Below are 14769 nucleotides of genomic sequence, written 5' to 3' on the forward strand. Positions count from 1 at the left end.
TGCAGCTGTACGCTGGGAACACGCAGAGCCCTGGGCAAAAAAAGAGGCTGTGGCGAGGCAGAGACAGGGAGGCAGAGGGACCGGTGCCAGGGCCTGGTTTGAGAGGGGTGGCTGAGGTGGGAAGCAGTGCGTGGTGCAGGTGCAAGCCACTGGACGGCAAGAGGGAGAACAGGCATTTTGCTTTGCTGAATACTAATTTGGATCCCTCTTCCCCTTGGGCTCCCAGAGTGTCCAAGTCTACCCTGATAAAAAAGGTGTGAGGAGCTTGGGTGAAACCACAGGGAAGGGGAGAGAGGGTGTTTGCGGTGTGGCCTCATCTCCAGCAGAGATTTTTGCCATCAACATCCCTTCCATCACTCCCGCTCGGCTCCCACGAGGGCACCAGAGCCCTGGAGGGTGCTGGCCCCGCACATCGCGGCTCCAGAGGGGAAGGAAATCCACATCCACCCAGAGCTAATGCATTGTCTTGGGAAAAGTATTAAATCCATCTAGGCTTTGAAAACACAGCGGTATCAAATCTGAATTTAAAACAATTTATGCATAGACCATCACAACATTTTAATGGGGAAAAAAATACACAGTCGTTTCAAGCTTGAAGAGTCTAAGTAGTATGGTTTTGTATAAATGGCTGATACATTATTTGTTTATTGGGCAATCTACTTTTTTATATTGTTTGCCAGGCTATATAGTTTTAGGTGAAAGCTTTTTAGCATGCTGCGCCTGCCAGAAGAACTTCCTTTATATACAGGTTTCTGCTCCAATGTGCATAGAAAATAGACCACTAATTGCCTTCTTACTCCCTCTTGCACTGTTAACCAGAACCTGGCTACTCCATAAATTAGACAACCATATTAACGGTGCTGCTGCACAAATGAGTTAACCACTGAAGTAGTTGATTTCATTTGAGGTTCACAAGAGGATCATTTATTTTAAGAGGCTGATTTTGGCAACTGCAGCACGCATTTATTTGATTGGAGGTTTCCTAACCACAGTGGCGGGGGAGGCAGCGATCTCTTCATAGGACACCAGCCAAGGGTGGGAGACCTGGAGACTTTCACTGGGGTTATTTCTTGGGGCAGGTGCCCTCCTTCCCCTGAGCCTCTGTCTGCCTTGGACTGCTCTGGGTCTTTGGACTGTGCGTTACTCCAAGAGGAGGTCATCTCCTAGGTTGAGCTGATGTTGAGACCACATGGCTGTGGGGCTTCTGAAAGCTTCTTTACTAAAACATGATGTCTCACTTCCTTCAGTTGCTACGATGAAATTACTCTCACCAAGGTTTCTGCAACCCATGTGGATTTTATAGACTGTGAAAAACCCTTGTAGATGCAATATAGGGGAACAGCCTTAAATCAAAAGATGTAGTGGTCATGCCTGGGTAGAAACCCGGTGGCTAGGTGTTGCTCTGTTGAAGCCCACCAAGCGGCATTTTAAAGTTTAAAACCCAGCAGAGCCTCTCACCGCTGGCTCAAGCGTTAATCCGTTCCTTGGCAGTGCAGAGACCACCTGTGTCAAGACTCAGCATGGGACAGCCCAGGGCTTTTACAAATCCAAATGAACTGAGAGTAACCACACTGGAATTTCTTCTTCCCTCTGTCTTTCCATATTAACTCCAGCTCGCCTGTCTTACAAGCCCTCTGCGTTCAGCGGGCACCCCGGGGCTCCATACTCCCTTGCTGAGTCCAGAGGTGCCCTTCCAAGGACCAAATGCTCAATGCATTCCTTACCGGCCAGGAGAGACTCTTCCCATTCGACTCTCCATCAACGGACAAAACCAATTAGTCCCCCTAAATCACACGGAGTGTTTTCTGACTGCTGCTTTTTAAAACCTCTTATTCTTAGGGCTTGGACCAAATGCTGAGTTAATGATTACTGGGTGGAGTTTCACTGGTTATTTTGAGGAGACAGCCTTTTCCAGCCTTCTGGACACCTGAGGCAGGACATTTAATCAATGTCTTTGTCCTTGTCAGCTGGTGCATTAAATCAGGTGCTGTTTAGGTACATAAAATCATTTCAAGCTCTGACAATGTGCTTTCCAGTGTGCAGGTAAGGAGCAGTAAAACCTACATGCATCGTTAAGAGAATGAAAATCTAGTCGAGCTTTCAGTTAAATGTGCAAATTTATACCCGTTACGTGTGTACAGTTCATCACTGCTCCATAAAGGTACTGATTTTTTTTTCTGGTGTGCTATGTAATTGTGGGTTTAAATCACAACTTTTCAAACTTGAGCTAGACTTAACTTGCAAGAGTTATACAGATATAAATACTGAACAGAAATAGGATACAAAGACAAGGAAATAAATATATAAATAAGGGACCGGGAAATACTAGATGGAAATATAATTAAGAAGATAATGATGGAGAAAGAGAAAGCGAAAGAGAAAGCAAGTGAAAGAGAAAGTGAGGGAAGGGAAGGCAAGTGCAAGGCAAGGAGCAAGAAAGGCAAGCAGAGGAGTGTTGCAGATAAGTGGAGATGTTTGAGGCTACATGGATCCTTAGCATGACTAAATAGCACTTGAAACATTATATTATAAAGAAATAAGCAAGCTAATAGATGTTACACTGCACAATAAATATTTGGATTATTTTATATACACAAGGAAAACAGTGGTCGCTGCAGCTGAGCAAATGAGCAATCCATATTATCTAATTGGTTCTGCTTACTTTCATGTTTGTGAATTATCTGTGAGAAAATGCTATTTTCTTTTCCTTCATTTTTTAAAACCTGAGAGGTCCTAAAAAGTTTTCAGAGGGCAGTTGCCTCTTAATTCAAAAAATAGATATTTATTTAAATATTTAGAATTCAATCGGTGTTAATAACTGATTGGACAGGTAAGGTGTAGATACATTTCTCCTCCCTTGTTGGATGAACATAAGAATTAGACCCATTGCAGCGTATTACACAGGCAAGGAAATCTGAGCAAGGAAGTAGACCGAACAGCTTCAACTGATGCTGCTGTCTATATACTCTGTGAGATGGCATTTTGCCTCCTGCCCTCCTCCTATTCCTTCCCAGGACTCTTCTCTTACAACATGTTATAGACAAAGCCCAGTTAAATCAATTCTGCATTTGTTCTACTTTCCCTCCTGAGGTCCTTGAGTCCAAGACTTACTCACTGCAGGTTTTATTACACGTATGCTCGGAGGACAGGGAGGTGGGTTTCCTCGTGGGCTCCTTCCTAGCACCTCCCTCTGTGGGCTCTGAGAGGTTGACGGAGGGGAAAATGAAATTTGGTGCCCTGATTTTTCAGACGGATGTCAACCATTGCATAACCATGTAAGTACCTTCTGAAATCCACATTAGATCAAGTGGGATTAAGTTAAAAAGTCTCCACTAATTCTTAGTGCCTCGTTGAAGTGCTCAGAAGTGCTACTGGACCCACCAGCTCAGAAGAAGCCTGCGTGGACAGCACTGGAGGCGGTCAAGACACTTCCAGAGCCCAGTTCTCGCGGCACTGGGTGTTCACAACCAGACACCCCAAAACCTTCCCATTCTCCTGGGTGTACCTCAAGCTGCTGCAGACCAGTCACCCAGAAAAACAAGGCGTTTGCGGCTGGAAACCCTTTCTGGGAAGTTCAACCCAAGAGATTCATTAAGGTTACACTATCTGCCCTTTGGTCAGAACTGCTGGAGCACCCAGCAGCGCAGCCCAGGTCCTGCTTCCCAGCGGGACCGAGAGCTGGTGAGAGCACACCCTCCTTCTCTCCTGGCTCCTACACCCGTATTTCTCCCTGTGGGCAGGGACAGGGGAGGGGAAAAAGGTCAGGCTGGTGTATTCCTGGTTCTCACCCAGCGCTGAGCTGGGAGCACACCCAAACCTAGACCTTCACACTCCTTTTTTCTGAAGGGTGAGCGTCTCATGTGTCCTCTGCATAAATCACCTTCCTCCTCCACGCTGCCCAGAGCTGGAGGACGGAACGTTAGGAATATCTCCCAGCTTTTCAACTCCTGAGCTCGATACCACGAGTGCAATGCAGTGAGCTCTCATTCAGTCCTGAGGCCCAGGGCAGGGATATGCTCACTGTAGAAAGAAGTCGTAAAGGGCTTAACTGCTAAGTTTTAAGACATATCTGTGGAGCCTGCGTGATGTGCAGCAGTCCAGAGTTTGACTAAATGTAGGCAGCTTTGCACAGAGAGATTGGTCTGGGGGGACATTACTGTGGGATGACATCCCAGCAGGACTTCTAACATACTTAAATCCGGCGAAGAAACACAGCAGCAAAGAAAAGAGGGCAGGAAAATTCTGTGTGGGGTTGCTGTCTCCAGATGTCAGGTATTCCAGTCCTCTACTCCAGTTCAGGATCAGCCATACATCCGTTGCTTTTGTTTTCAGAGACTTGCAAAGCCAGCGACTCCGCACCCTCCCCACGCAGTCAGCTCCAGTGCGTCACCATTTCCCAGCTTCACTTTCATATCGCCCAAACAATTTTAAGGACAGTTTCCCCACGTGTTTGGTGAGAGGCAGAGATACAGAATGGAAAATTTCAGCCCAAATGGTTGAAGCCTGGCAAAGTTAAAAGGGACAAACAAAAGGGGAGGGCTATGGTGAGAACTGCCAGGTGCTACCTGTGCGGCCAGGCTCTGGCTGAGCCCCAAACCTGCGCTGCCCCAAAGAGCCTGGGGTCTAGGGGAAGGATCAAGCAGGCAAGGGATGCGAGGAAGAGTTCTGTCTGGGTTATAGTTCTGCCCTGAATTCGTCTATCTGTAACTATCTAAATATACAATTTTTTTTCTACTCTTATCTGGTATAATAAACATGAAGTAGAAAATAGAAAGTTGTGTGGGGCAGACACAACATGAAATTGCTTTCTTTTCAGTGGAAAGGTTCACGGTATTTTAAAGTAATTCCTCAACTCTTCTTACAAGGCAGTGAAATTGTGCTTCCCTGGTGATGGGCAATATTCCTACCAGGAGATGAAATTATGAATGTCAGGGGGGATGGGAAGAAAATTAAAAGGTGTAAAAGAGAAAGTGTAAAAAGAGACTACGCATATAAGGCCCTCTTCTACTCTCAGCCTTTCCCAAGGCAACTTTCCTACATATTTCCTGGACAAGGTCTTACTCAGAACAGCTTATGTAAACGTGTCTTCCTGCAGCTCAAGATGTGCCTCACGCCTACGGTGTGAAGAAGCTGATGCGTGGTGGGAAGAGCAAACTGAAGTTGCTGTGTGCAAATGCAGAATCGCTCAGAGACCAAAAAAATCTTCTTGCCAAAAAAAAAAGCTGATGAACCAGTGTTACTTTAAGGCAGGTGGAATAGTTTGTGCTCTCGTTTTTATCGTTAGTGCTAAAAGGGAAAGACAGCTTTGTTTTCCCATGGTTATTGATTATTAACCAGCTTTGTGAAAGGTTACCTTTCTTCTAGATACAGCCATGGGGGGGGGTTAAAAATCAATCCCTGGGAAAGCTCTGTTTCCCAGTCAACTTCTCCTTCTCCCACTGCCAGCCCTTGCCATGGATACAGTTTCCCTGTTGGTTTGAGAACAGATAGGAGAGAAAAAGAGATTGTTTTGAGTATGTTCCACTCACCTTCAGTACCTCTTTTCTGTCCAAATGTGGATTGCAGGAAAGCAGTTCACCACTGAGAAGTCATTAAATGCTATGCAGATACAGAAAATCAAACCAGATTACTGTAAGGAATTGTGACTGAACTATACTCCTTACTATTTTATAGTCTAGTTCGACAGCCAGAGAGGTGGGAGGAATGATGAAACTCCCATCGGTCATAGCGGGAAAGGGAACTACTTGAGTAGGGGTTCACAAATTATTTGCATTGAAAGGCAAACAAAATGTTCCTGCCACCTATCCTAGGGGAAAAAAAAAATACTGTGTCCAGATGGTTTTACATTTCACTGATCTCAGCAGCCTGCAGTGATGTCTGTCAGACACTACTGGGGAAGAAGTGGACAAGACTGTCAAAGTACAGTGACTCACGTTAAGCTCCTAAATTAACCATTTAAAGGTAAGATAACTGAAAATGCCGTTGAATTTCAGGAGGCATGTTGTATATGTTGGCATACATTTTAAAACTGCATAGATATGACCTTAGGTACGTGGCTTGGCTTTCCAAACCTGTGGGCACTCAGACACATTTGGATTATATTGTAAAGTTTTAGGCTTCATAGAATATGGAATAAGGGTTAACTGTGCAGACAACCTCTTCTCTGTCAGGCAGACACCAAGCTAAAGGAATACGATCAGGTCTTAACAAGTCCTTAAAACATACTTGAATCTAATATGGTAATTTAAGTACTGCAGGGTGGTTATTGTGTGATCTTACCGTAGGATGGCAACAGCTGAGTACCTGAAACATTTGTTACTGGTGCTCGAATATTTGAATTCCTGCACTTGTGGTGAGGATAATTACAACCCGCCCGTTCTACTTAACACTGCTGCTATCACCATCATCCTTCAGTTACTGATACAGACTTAAGGACTCATTTTTGTTTAATCTCTTGGAATAACAAACTTGCTATAAGGATTTACCTTCTAAGTAGATTCTCACCGCAACTTTAATGAGACCATTGAGTTGTCCAGAAAAATCATCTCAAAGGAGAAAAGTGCTGTTAGAGGAAACAACCTGGATCTACTGGGGTTGTTTCCAGCATGAGCTATGGCTGGATTAACGGTTGTGGGACCATGCTCATGAATCAGACGCAATGCAGAGCTGGAAGTGTGAGCTTTCCAGCTCCATGGACGAAGCTGGGTGATCTAAACATGGCAGCCATAAATATCCCCAAGATGTCTGGGGGCTTCCATAAAAACTTCCTACCGCAGGTAAAGTACAGGACCTCCACCTGAACTGCAGCATATACCCAGCCAGGCTTTAAGGTGAGGGAGAATCTGCTCAACCCGTTGTTAATTTGTTCTAGTGTGCAACAGGTCCCTTACTTTTCTTTTCTCTGTTTTCAATGGTTAAAACTCTGTTGTATGTTTATCAGTGGGAATAAACATGTTTGTCTCAGCCGCCTTTTCTTTGCACAGTTACCTGTGGACTGAGTGTGGCCGAGTTTCTTGTCACTCCACACCTGCCAAAACCACAGACTTGAGGAGTCAGGACAGGGTAAGTTCTCAACCGGGAGATGACAGTGTGTGTGCAGGAGTCCCTGGGCTCACTCTTCAAAGTGTTCAGGTGCTGCTGGCCTCACAGGCTCCACATACGAGCTAAAGAGGCAACGCCACACCTTTTAATTTCTTACATGGAGCCATCTCAAGGGTCTTCTAGTTGGAGAATTAGGACTGATTAAAGGCAGGCAGGGGCAAGGTCAGCAAAGGGTGGCAGAGCCTCGCACAGCGGCAGTTCATCTGGGGAACACTTTGCTACAGGGTGGTGGGAGGCAAAAGTTTAAGTAAGGTTTCAGGGGAGACTTAAGATGTGGAAGAATCAACTGAGGACTATAACATCCACGTGGCTTAGGAAATCCCTGGAGCAGAAAACTCTGGGAGTTTGGGAGAAGATCTGGCTGTGGTATCTCACGTGCACACCCTGCTGCGACTGCCCGAGGCGATGCGTATGGACGGCATTTAGGGAGAGGGTATGGGGTGACTGGGCTTTTGCCTTGAGTCAGCACAGCGGTGTCTGCAGAGCCCCGTGCTGGGGCGAGCGGGGCCGTTCCCATCGCTCCCACCTGCCTCCTCCAGCACCCATTTCCCACACCAAGTGGGCACTGGGGTGGGACCCACGCAGAGCTCAGAGGCTTTACCTGGGAACCCACAGCTGTGGAAGGGCTCTTCGGCCAGATCTCAGTGACTGCATCCCAGGAGGAGGAGGCAGGCAGCGGTGATCCCTGGGCTCAGCTCCCCACCCTGTGGACCTCTGGCTGGGGTCCCCAGTGCCAGGACACCCAGCGGGGCCCTTTTCCTGCACTGCAGCTCGCCGCCTTGATGTTAGCACGGCAAAGCATGCCCTTATCGCCTGCTCACGCAGGCAGAATGAAAGAGAATTAGCTGTAAATTATACGAAATTCATTTACTTTGGAAGGGGGAAGTGTTTGCTCTATTTAGAAATGTTCGTTATAGAGAGAGGACCGCATTAAGACACCGAGTAATGGTCCTCCCTGGAGATGAATCAATTTGCTCTGGGTTTTATGGCCTCGCATTTGTTTGTCCTTGCCTGTTCCCCGTGGAAAACCCGGGGCTGTAAATGTTCCGGGGAGCAGCTCGCCGGGGAAGGGGCTGGGGGTGCTGGCCTGGGGTCGGTGCACAAAAAGTCGCCGGACCAAAGGACACCCACGCCTGCAAGAGACCTCAGGGGAGACATCGTGGGTGCTGGGCTGGGGTGGACAACCCACCTCTAAGGGAGCTGGCCTGGCCTAGCGCGTCCCCCCCGGCCACACACCGGCTGTGAGCCCCGGGCAGGGCTCATACCTCGCCCGGCATGCCAGGGGATGGAGAGGGAGGGCACCGGGAGGGGGGCGAGCCTGAGCAGCAGCGATGTCTATCGGTAATTCCCGCTAATAAAATACTTTTTCACTATCCGTGCTATAATTGGTTTACAGCCTTTTTTGTTTATTTATCCATAAGAGCTGCTGTTAAATGGCTTGGGAAAGCAATCGCTTAATGGCTCAATATTGAATCAAAGGCTCGGTGTGCTTTCTCAGAGGCGAGGGACCCGCGTGGGTTCAGAGTGGAAACTCATTTTAAGTGTAATGGACTGGGCGGGTTTATGATCCCACGGAATCGGGGGCAGGAGCCAGGTACCGGCAGCCTCCTGCCCTGCCAGCTCAGGGGATGTATCGCCATCGGACGAGCCAAGCCGGGCTTAGCCGAGCCGAACCAAGCCAGGCCGGGCTTACCCGAGCCGAGCCGAGCCACCCGCAGCGGGCCCGTCGGGTGCGCACCCCGACGGGCGGGCCGAAGGCAGGGAGGCAGGGAAATGATCTTTGTCCCTTTCGGTAGCTCTCCGCCTCCTCATAGCCTCGTCACCAAGTCAACCGGCACCAGCTCGGAGCAGATTATCTCCGAGGGTCAACACATTGCAGCCCAAGCCGCGGGGAAGGCTCCCAAATTTACCCTTTGGGCAAACAATCCGCTGCCTATCGCTCGCTCTGGTGATAGCATTGTGGTCCCCACCGGCCGCATCCCCCCGGGGAAGAGGAGGGAGGGGGGGGGCAGCGGGCAGCGAAACGGTCTTTGCCTGCTCCCAGGGCTCCAGCACACGGGTCCCCCCGAGGGAACGACACCCCCCCCCCCCCCGGCACACCCGGACACCCGCATCCCTGACCGAGATGCTCCCGCAGCCAAAAGTGCCCTGCTGCCAAACCCCTCCAGGAGCCGTGTCTCCCCCCCCCATCACCACCCCCGAGGGTTTTCCTGAGCCCGGGGGTCGGGGGGGGCTGGGGGATGAGCAGCCCTTGGGCAAGCGGAGCGGGGAAGAAAAAGGTGGGGTTAGGGGCCATCCCTCCCGGATCGCCCCGTACGTGGGGGCAATCCCCCCGACCCCCTCCCGGACCCCGCAAGCCCCCACCGCGGGACTCCTGGCCCCAAAGCAAGGAGCGGCACCCCGCGGCGGGGTCGGAGCGGGGTTGGGGGGGGGGGGGGGGGATGTCCCTGGTCCTGCCCCCGTTAAAGGGAAGGGGGTTGCGGGACAGGGCCCACCCCGGGTGGCCTCTTCTGGGTCGCGCCCCGCCCCGGAGGGCTGCGGGAGGACTCACGTGGGGGGAGCGGCGCCTATGGGGAGGCAGCGGGGAGCCGGGCAGGGCGGTGGGACCCGACGGGGCGGCGAGCTGTCAAAGAGGCATCCCGGGCACCGGGAGCTGGAGCAGCCCTATGTGTCCCTAAGCTGCGAGACAACACCCCCCCACACCCCACCCACCCACCCCCCCCCCCGCCGCCGCCGCCGCCCCACGCCCCGGTCCCGCTCGCCATGAACGCGGAGGAGCAGTATTACGCCTCGGCGCAGCTCTACAAGGAGTCGTGTGCGTTTCAGAGAGCCCAGGCGCAGGATTTCAACCCCAGCCCCCCCGCCTGCCTGTACATGGGCAGGCAGCAGGCTCCTTACCCCAGCGCCTTAGGGGCTCTCGAGCAAGGCAGCCCGCCAGACGTTTCACCTTACGAGGTGCCCCCCATCACAGAAGATGCCGGGGTCTCCCACCTTCATCACCATCACCACCACCCCCCTCATCTTCCTCCTCCCCACCAGGACGCGCTGCCTTTCGCGGACGGGGCGGACACGGGGCCGATAGAGGAGCCCCGAGTGCAGGTGCCTTTCGCCTGGATGAAGTCCACCAAATCGCACGCCTGGAGGGGACAGTGGACCGGTAAGCTCCGCCGCCTCCTTCTGCCTCTGCCCCGCCGCTTCTCTCCCTCTCGGCGGGCGGGAACCCCCCCCCCCCGCACCGGTCCTGCTCCCGCCGCTCGGGGGGAGCGTGGAGAGGTCCCGGAGGGTCGTTTCCCCGGGACGTTCCTTCCCCCCCCCCCCCGCCAGCCCCTCAAGACCCACCGCTGTGGTCGGGTAGACCTCCGGGGTGGGAGCCGGCCCTCCGGTCTCCGCCGCTCCCCCCCCTCTGCCCAAGCCCTGAGCAATTATTAACGACTTTTATTTTTCACCAACGAACCCATCGTCGCCAAGTCGGGCCGACGTGCAAACGACTCCGGAGCGCTGCTGCCTCGCAGAGAGCGGGGGGGGGGGGGGCTCGGGGGTGCGGCCGCTCCGCGGGCGCGGTGGGCTCCGCGCGGGGACCGAGGGCCGGGGGCGCGGAGACACCCCCGAGGTGGAGCGGGCGGGGAAGGGGCAGGCAGGGCTGCAAGGGCAGGGTACGGCCCGGTTGCCCCCCCCCCGCCGTCCCTGCAAGCCGCGGAGCAGCCCCCGAAACCCCCGGGGCAGCCGCCTTGCTCCTTTCCGCTGCCTCTCGGGTCTCCCCGGTGCCCGGGGGGGGGCAGACCCCATCTCCCCTCCCGGCCCCCCTCCTGCTTGTCGGTGGGTTTTAGCCGTAATCGCACCTTTCCAGGTGAAAACCCAGGGCAGGGGAAACAATGCACAAACGAAACCGAGCTGCCAGCGAGGGGAAGAAACTCTATCTAGGCAGAAAGTTCCGCTGCCCAACAATATTTCTGTCTCTGCCTGCACAATGTTATCGTGTCCCGCGCCTTTGTCACGCCTATACGGCAAATATTATATTAACGGCTTTGTTCAAATAGACAGTTGAAAAAAGGACTGGAGTATTAAAATCTCCACGAAATAGTTTGGGAATTGCATGGGGCGGACCGAGGGGGGGAGGCGGTTCCGCTGGGGAGAGGAGCGCTGCCCCACGCCCGCGGACTCGGCGGCAGATATTGTGCCGGGGCGGGGGGGGTGGTTGTGGAGACAAAATCAGATCGTTTTCCTTGGGTTGAATGAAGTTCGGGAATAAAAAAAAAAAAAGGAAAAAAAAAAAAAAGATAAAGCCAAACTCTCGAACTACCCCCTTTTTTTCTCTGTCTCCTGTACCCGAGGAATGACAAAACGAGCAGCAAAACGAAACTTTTCCGGTAAAAGCGGAAAACTCTTCCCTCTCCTTCCCACTTCTCCCGGGAGGTCCAGGCAAGGGCTGTGCTGCACCATTCCACGTTGCATGCGGTGTATGTGCAAGCACACGTAGGCACCGGGCCGTTCCTCTCGCCGGTGCACGGTGCACGCCCGGACAGCGAAAGGGGCACAGGGCTATGCCACCCTCGTAGCCAAACCCAGGGATGTTTTGTAGGGTATGTATTGCAAACTATATAGCCTAAGGATTTAATTTTTTTAATGCAAACCCTTGGGGTTTGGGCGTCCACGGATTCTGCGGGGCTTTGCCTTTTTATTGCCAGGGAAAGGCACCCAGAGAAGCCGCTGAGGAGCCCCCCGGTGTCCCGCCTTCCCGGTAGCACTAGTTTACTTTACCGTGACAGAACAAGTTTTTTTTCTTTCAGCTCCATACACACGCATCGTGTATGTACAGAGGTTTGTATTTACAAACACTTTTATGCATAAACGTTTATTCAAAAACATATTTTAATGTATATACGCGTAGGTGTATATACATAGGTTTGTATTTACAAACATTTTTATGTATATACGTGTCTTTTTAATACGTATCTTTAAATATATATACACGCACATAAGTTTATATACGTAGGTTTATATTGCTAAACATTATATGCATAAAATCGTGGGAGTAGGAAGGTGAGAGGCGGGGGAGCTGGCGTAGCTCTCCTGCAATGGCTGTTTCCATCTGGCGGTTTAAATCCCCGCTCCCTACAGATGATATCCCCACCAAAAACCGTACCCAGCCGTCGGCAACAGCGGCCGTGAGTTTCTGTGCCCACCCCCGGCCCCTCTCGCTGCCGCCGCCGGTACCGCCCGCGCCCCAGAGCCCACGCAGGACGGCGGCGGCAGCGTGGGGAATGGCGATCCCGCTCCTGTCGCTGTTTCCGGGAACGAGAAATCCAAGGGTTCACTAACCCGCCGAAAAGGAGGGGCTGCGGTCCCGCTCCCCACCCTGGTCCCGCTCCCGACCCGGCAGCCGCGCCGGCGCCCACCCCCGTTGCCTCCCGCGGGGGGTCCCGGCGGCCGGGAAGGAGCGAAACCTCCACGGGCCCAGGGCTGCTCGGTGGCGATATCCCCGGAGAACGCTGCCCCCCGCCCAAAACTCCCGTTCCGTGAGATTTCCCCCCACCTTTTTGCGGTCTGTGCCGCCGGGTGCCCGCGGCGAGGCCCCGTCGGGTTCCGCGCCCCGCCGCCTCCCCGGGACCCCGCCGCCACCGCCCGGTGCCTTCTCCGCCCGGTCGTTTGCTGGAGAGGTGACATTTATCCTTTTTTTTTTTTTTTAATTATGTTTCGTTCGGTTGCTTGTGCGTGTGTGGTACACACGAAAGTTGATATTATTATTATATACTTTGGTTTGGGGTTTTGGTTGGCTTTTTTGTTTGTTTGTTTGGGGTTTTTTTTCCGTTTTGTTTTGGGTTTGGGTTTTGGGGGGGAAGAAGTTATTTTTCTTTTTCTTTCTTCTTTTTCTTTTTCTTTTCCTTTTTCTTTTTCTTTTTCCTTTCCCTTTTCTTTTTCCTTTCCCTTTCCCTTTTTCTTTTTCTTTTTCTTTTTCTTTTCCTTTTTCTTTTTCTTTTTCTTTTTCTTTTTCTTTTTCTTTTTCTTTTTCTTTTTCTTTTTCTTTTTCTTTTTCTTTTTCTTTTTCTTTTTCTTTTTCTTTTTCTTTTTCTTTTTCCTTTCCCTTTTCTTTTTCCTTTCCCTTTCCCTTTTTCTTTTTCTTTTTCTTTTTCTTTTTCTTTTTCTTTTCCTTTTCCTTTTCCTTTTCCTTTTCCTTTTCCTTTTTCTTTTTCTTTTTCTTTTTCTTTTTCTTTTTCTTTTCCTTTTTCTTTTCCTTTTTCTTTTTCTTTTCCTTTTTCCTTTCCCTTTCCCTTTTCCTTTTTCCTTTCCCTTTCCCTTTTCCTTTCCCTTTTCCTTTCCCCTTCCCTTTTCCTTTCACGCGAATCTGAGCAATTGCCAGGCCCTGGATCCGGGAGCCCTTCGCAGCTTTCAGGGACACACCAACAGTGACGCTTGAGCCGTCCCGGCTTGAGGGACGGCACTTCCCTGAAAACTTCAACCAAATTATTACAAGGAAAAAAAAATTAAATTAGGATAAAATAAACCAGCACCAGTCGTAAACTGTCGCCACCACCACCGCCTCGCTGTGCCCCGCGTATCCTCCGCGCCGCGTAGGGGTGCGGGGACGTGCCCCCCCCCGGCCCCAACCCGAGGGGGCGGCCGGGGGGGCCGGGGCTGACTCTGCCCTTCTCTCCAGGGGGATCCTACGTGGTGGAGCCGGAGGAGAACAAGCGGACGAGGACGGCGTACACCCGGGCGCAGCTGCTGGAGCTGGAGAAGGAGTTTCTCTTCAACAAGTACATCTCCAGGCCGCGGCGGGTGGAGCTGGCTGTCATGTTGAACTTGACCGAGAGGCACATCAAGATCTGGTTCCAGAACCGGCGGATGAAGTGGAAGAAAGAAGAGGACAAAAAGCGAGGCGCGGGCAACAGCAATGACCTCGAGCAAGACTGTGTGGTGTCCTCCGGGGAGCTCCGAGGTAAGGAGGATCTGCAGCCGTGCCCCCCCGGGAACCTGCCCTCGGGGGCCTCCAGGGACCTGCTGCCCCCCAGCCTCCCCCCCAGAAGGCAGCAGGACTCTCGGTGAGCCGCGGGGAGCCCCACGGCCCGGGCCGAGGAAGAGGATGGCCGTGCCGTACCGTGGCCGACCACTCGCCCGCCTTCCCCCGGGGAAAACTCCGTGCCTCCACTCCGAAACTCCCGTCCTGCGAAAATGAAACGAAAGGTGTTCGGCTGTAGCAAAAGAGAAGCCGGAGGAGGCCGCGGCCGGCAGCCCCGCTTTCCCCGGGCACCCCGCGCCGCAGCGGACCCTACGGGGCAGCTTCCCCCGGGGGAAGGCGGGTCTCGGGCGGCCACCGACGGCCTGTGCAACCCTGGGTACACGGAGCGGTCTGGAAAACCGGCGGAGAAGGGAGAACACGCCGCCTTAGCGCGGACGGCTGCCCCGTCGGGCCGCGGGTCCCGCCGTACCCGGCGCTGCACAAGAGCGGACGCGGAGCCGAGCAGCCCGGACCTTCCCGGGGCTGGCACCCCGCCGTCCCCGTCCCTTCCAGAGGCCCCGGGCCATCGGCTCGACCGAGGAGACCCCCGGGACTATTATTCGCTTCTTTGGAAACTGGAACTCGGTTTGTTTCATTTTCTTTTGCCTTCGGGAAAAAAAGAAAAAAAAAAAAAAAAAAGAAAGAAAGAAAGAAAAAAAAAAAGCCCGAGT

At 52.3% G+C, this 14769-nt stretch overlaps 1 protein-coding gene across 1 annotated transcript; it reads left to right on the top strand.

Annotated features, from left to right (window-relative positions):
* The first annotated feature begins 9864 nt into the window (after positions 1-9864).
* On the top strand, positions 9865-14145 carry PDX1 (pancreatic and duodenal homeobox 1). The gene is made up of 2 exons (XM_052812869.1): positions 9865-10258; positions 13757-14145. The coding sequence occupies exons 1-2, from the start codon at positions 9865-9867 to the stop codon at positions 14143-14145; spliced, it is 783 nt and encodes a 260-aa protein (XP_052668829.1).
* Positions 14146-14769: the final 624 nt, after the last annotated feature.

The sequence above is a fragment of the Harpia harpyja genome, chromosome 17, assembly GCF_026419915.1.
Source record: "Harpia harpyja isolate bHarHar1 chromosome 17, bHarHar1 primary haplotype, whole genome shotgun sequence".
Classification (NCBI taxonomy): Eukaryota; Metazoa; Chordata; class Aves; order Accipitriformes; family Accipitridae; genus Harpia; species Harpia harpyja.

Coding starts and splice junctions, on each gene's coding strand:
- PDX1 (XM_052812869.1), top strand. CDS start 9,865: ATGAACGCGGAGGAGCAGTATTACGCCTCGGCGCAGCTCTACAAGGAG. Junction 10,259..13,756: donor CTGGAGGGGACAGTGGACCG/GTAAGCTCCGCC, acceptor CCTTCTCTCCAG/GGGGATCCTACGTGGTGGAG.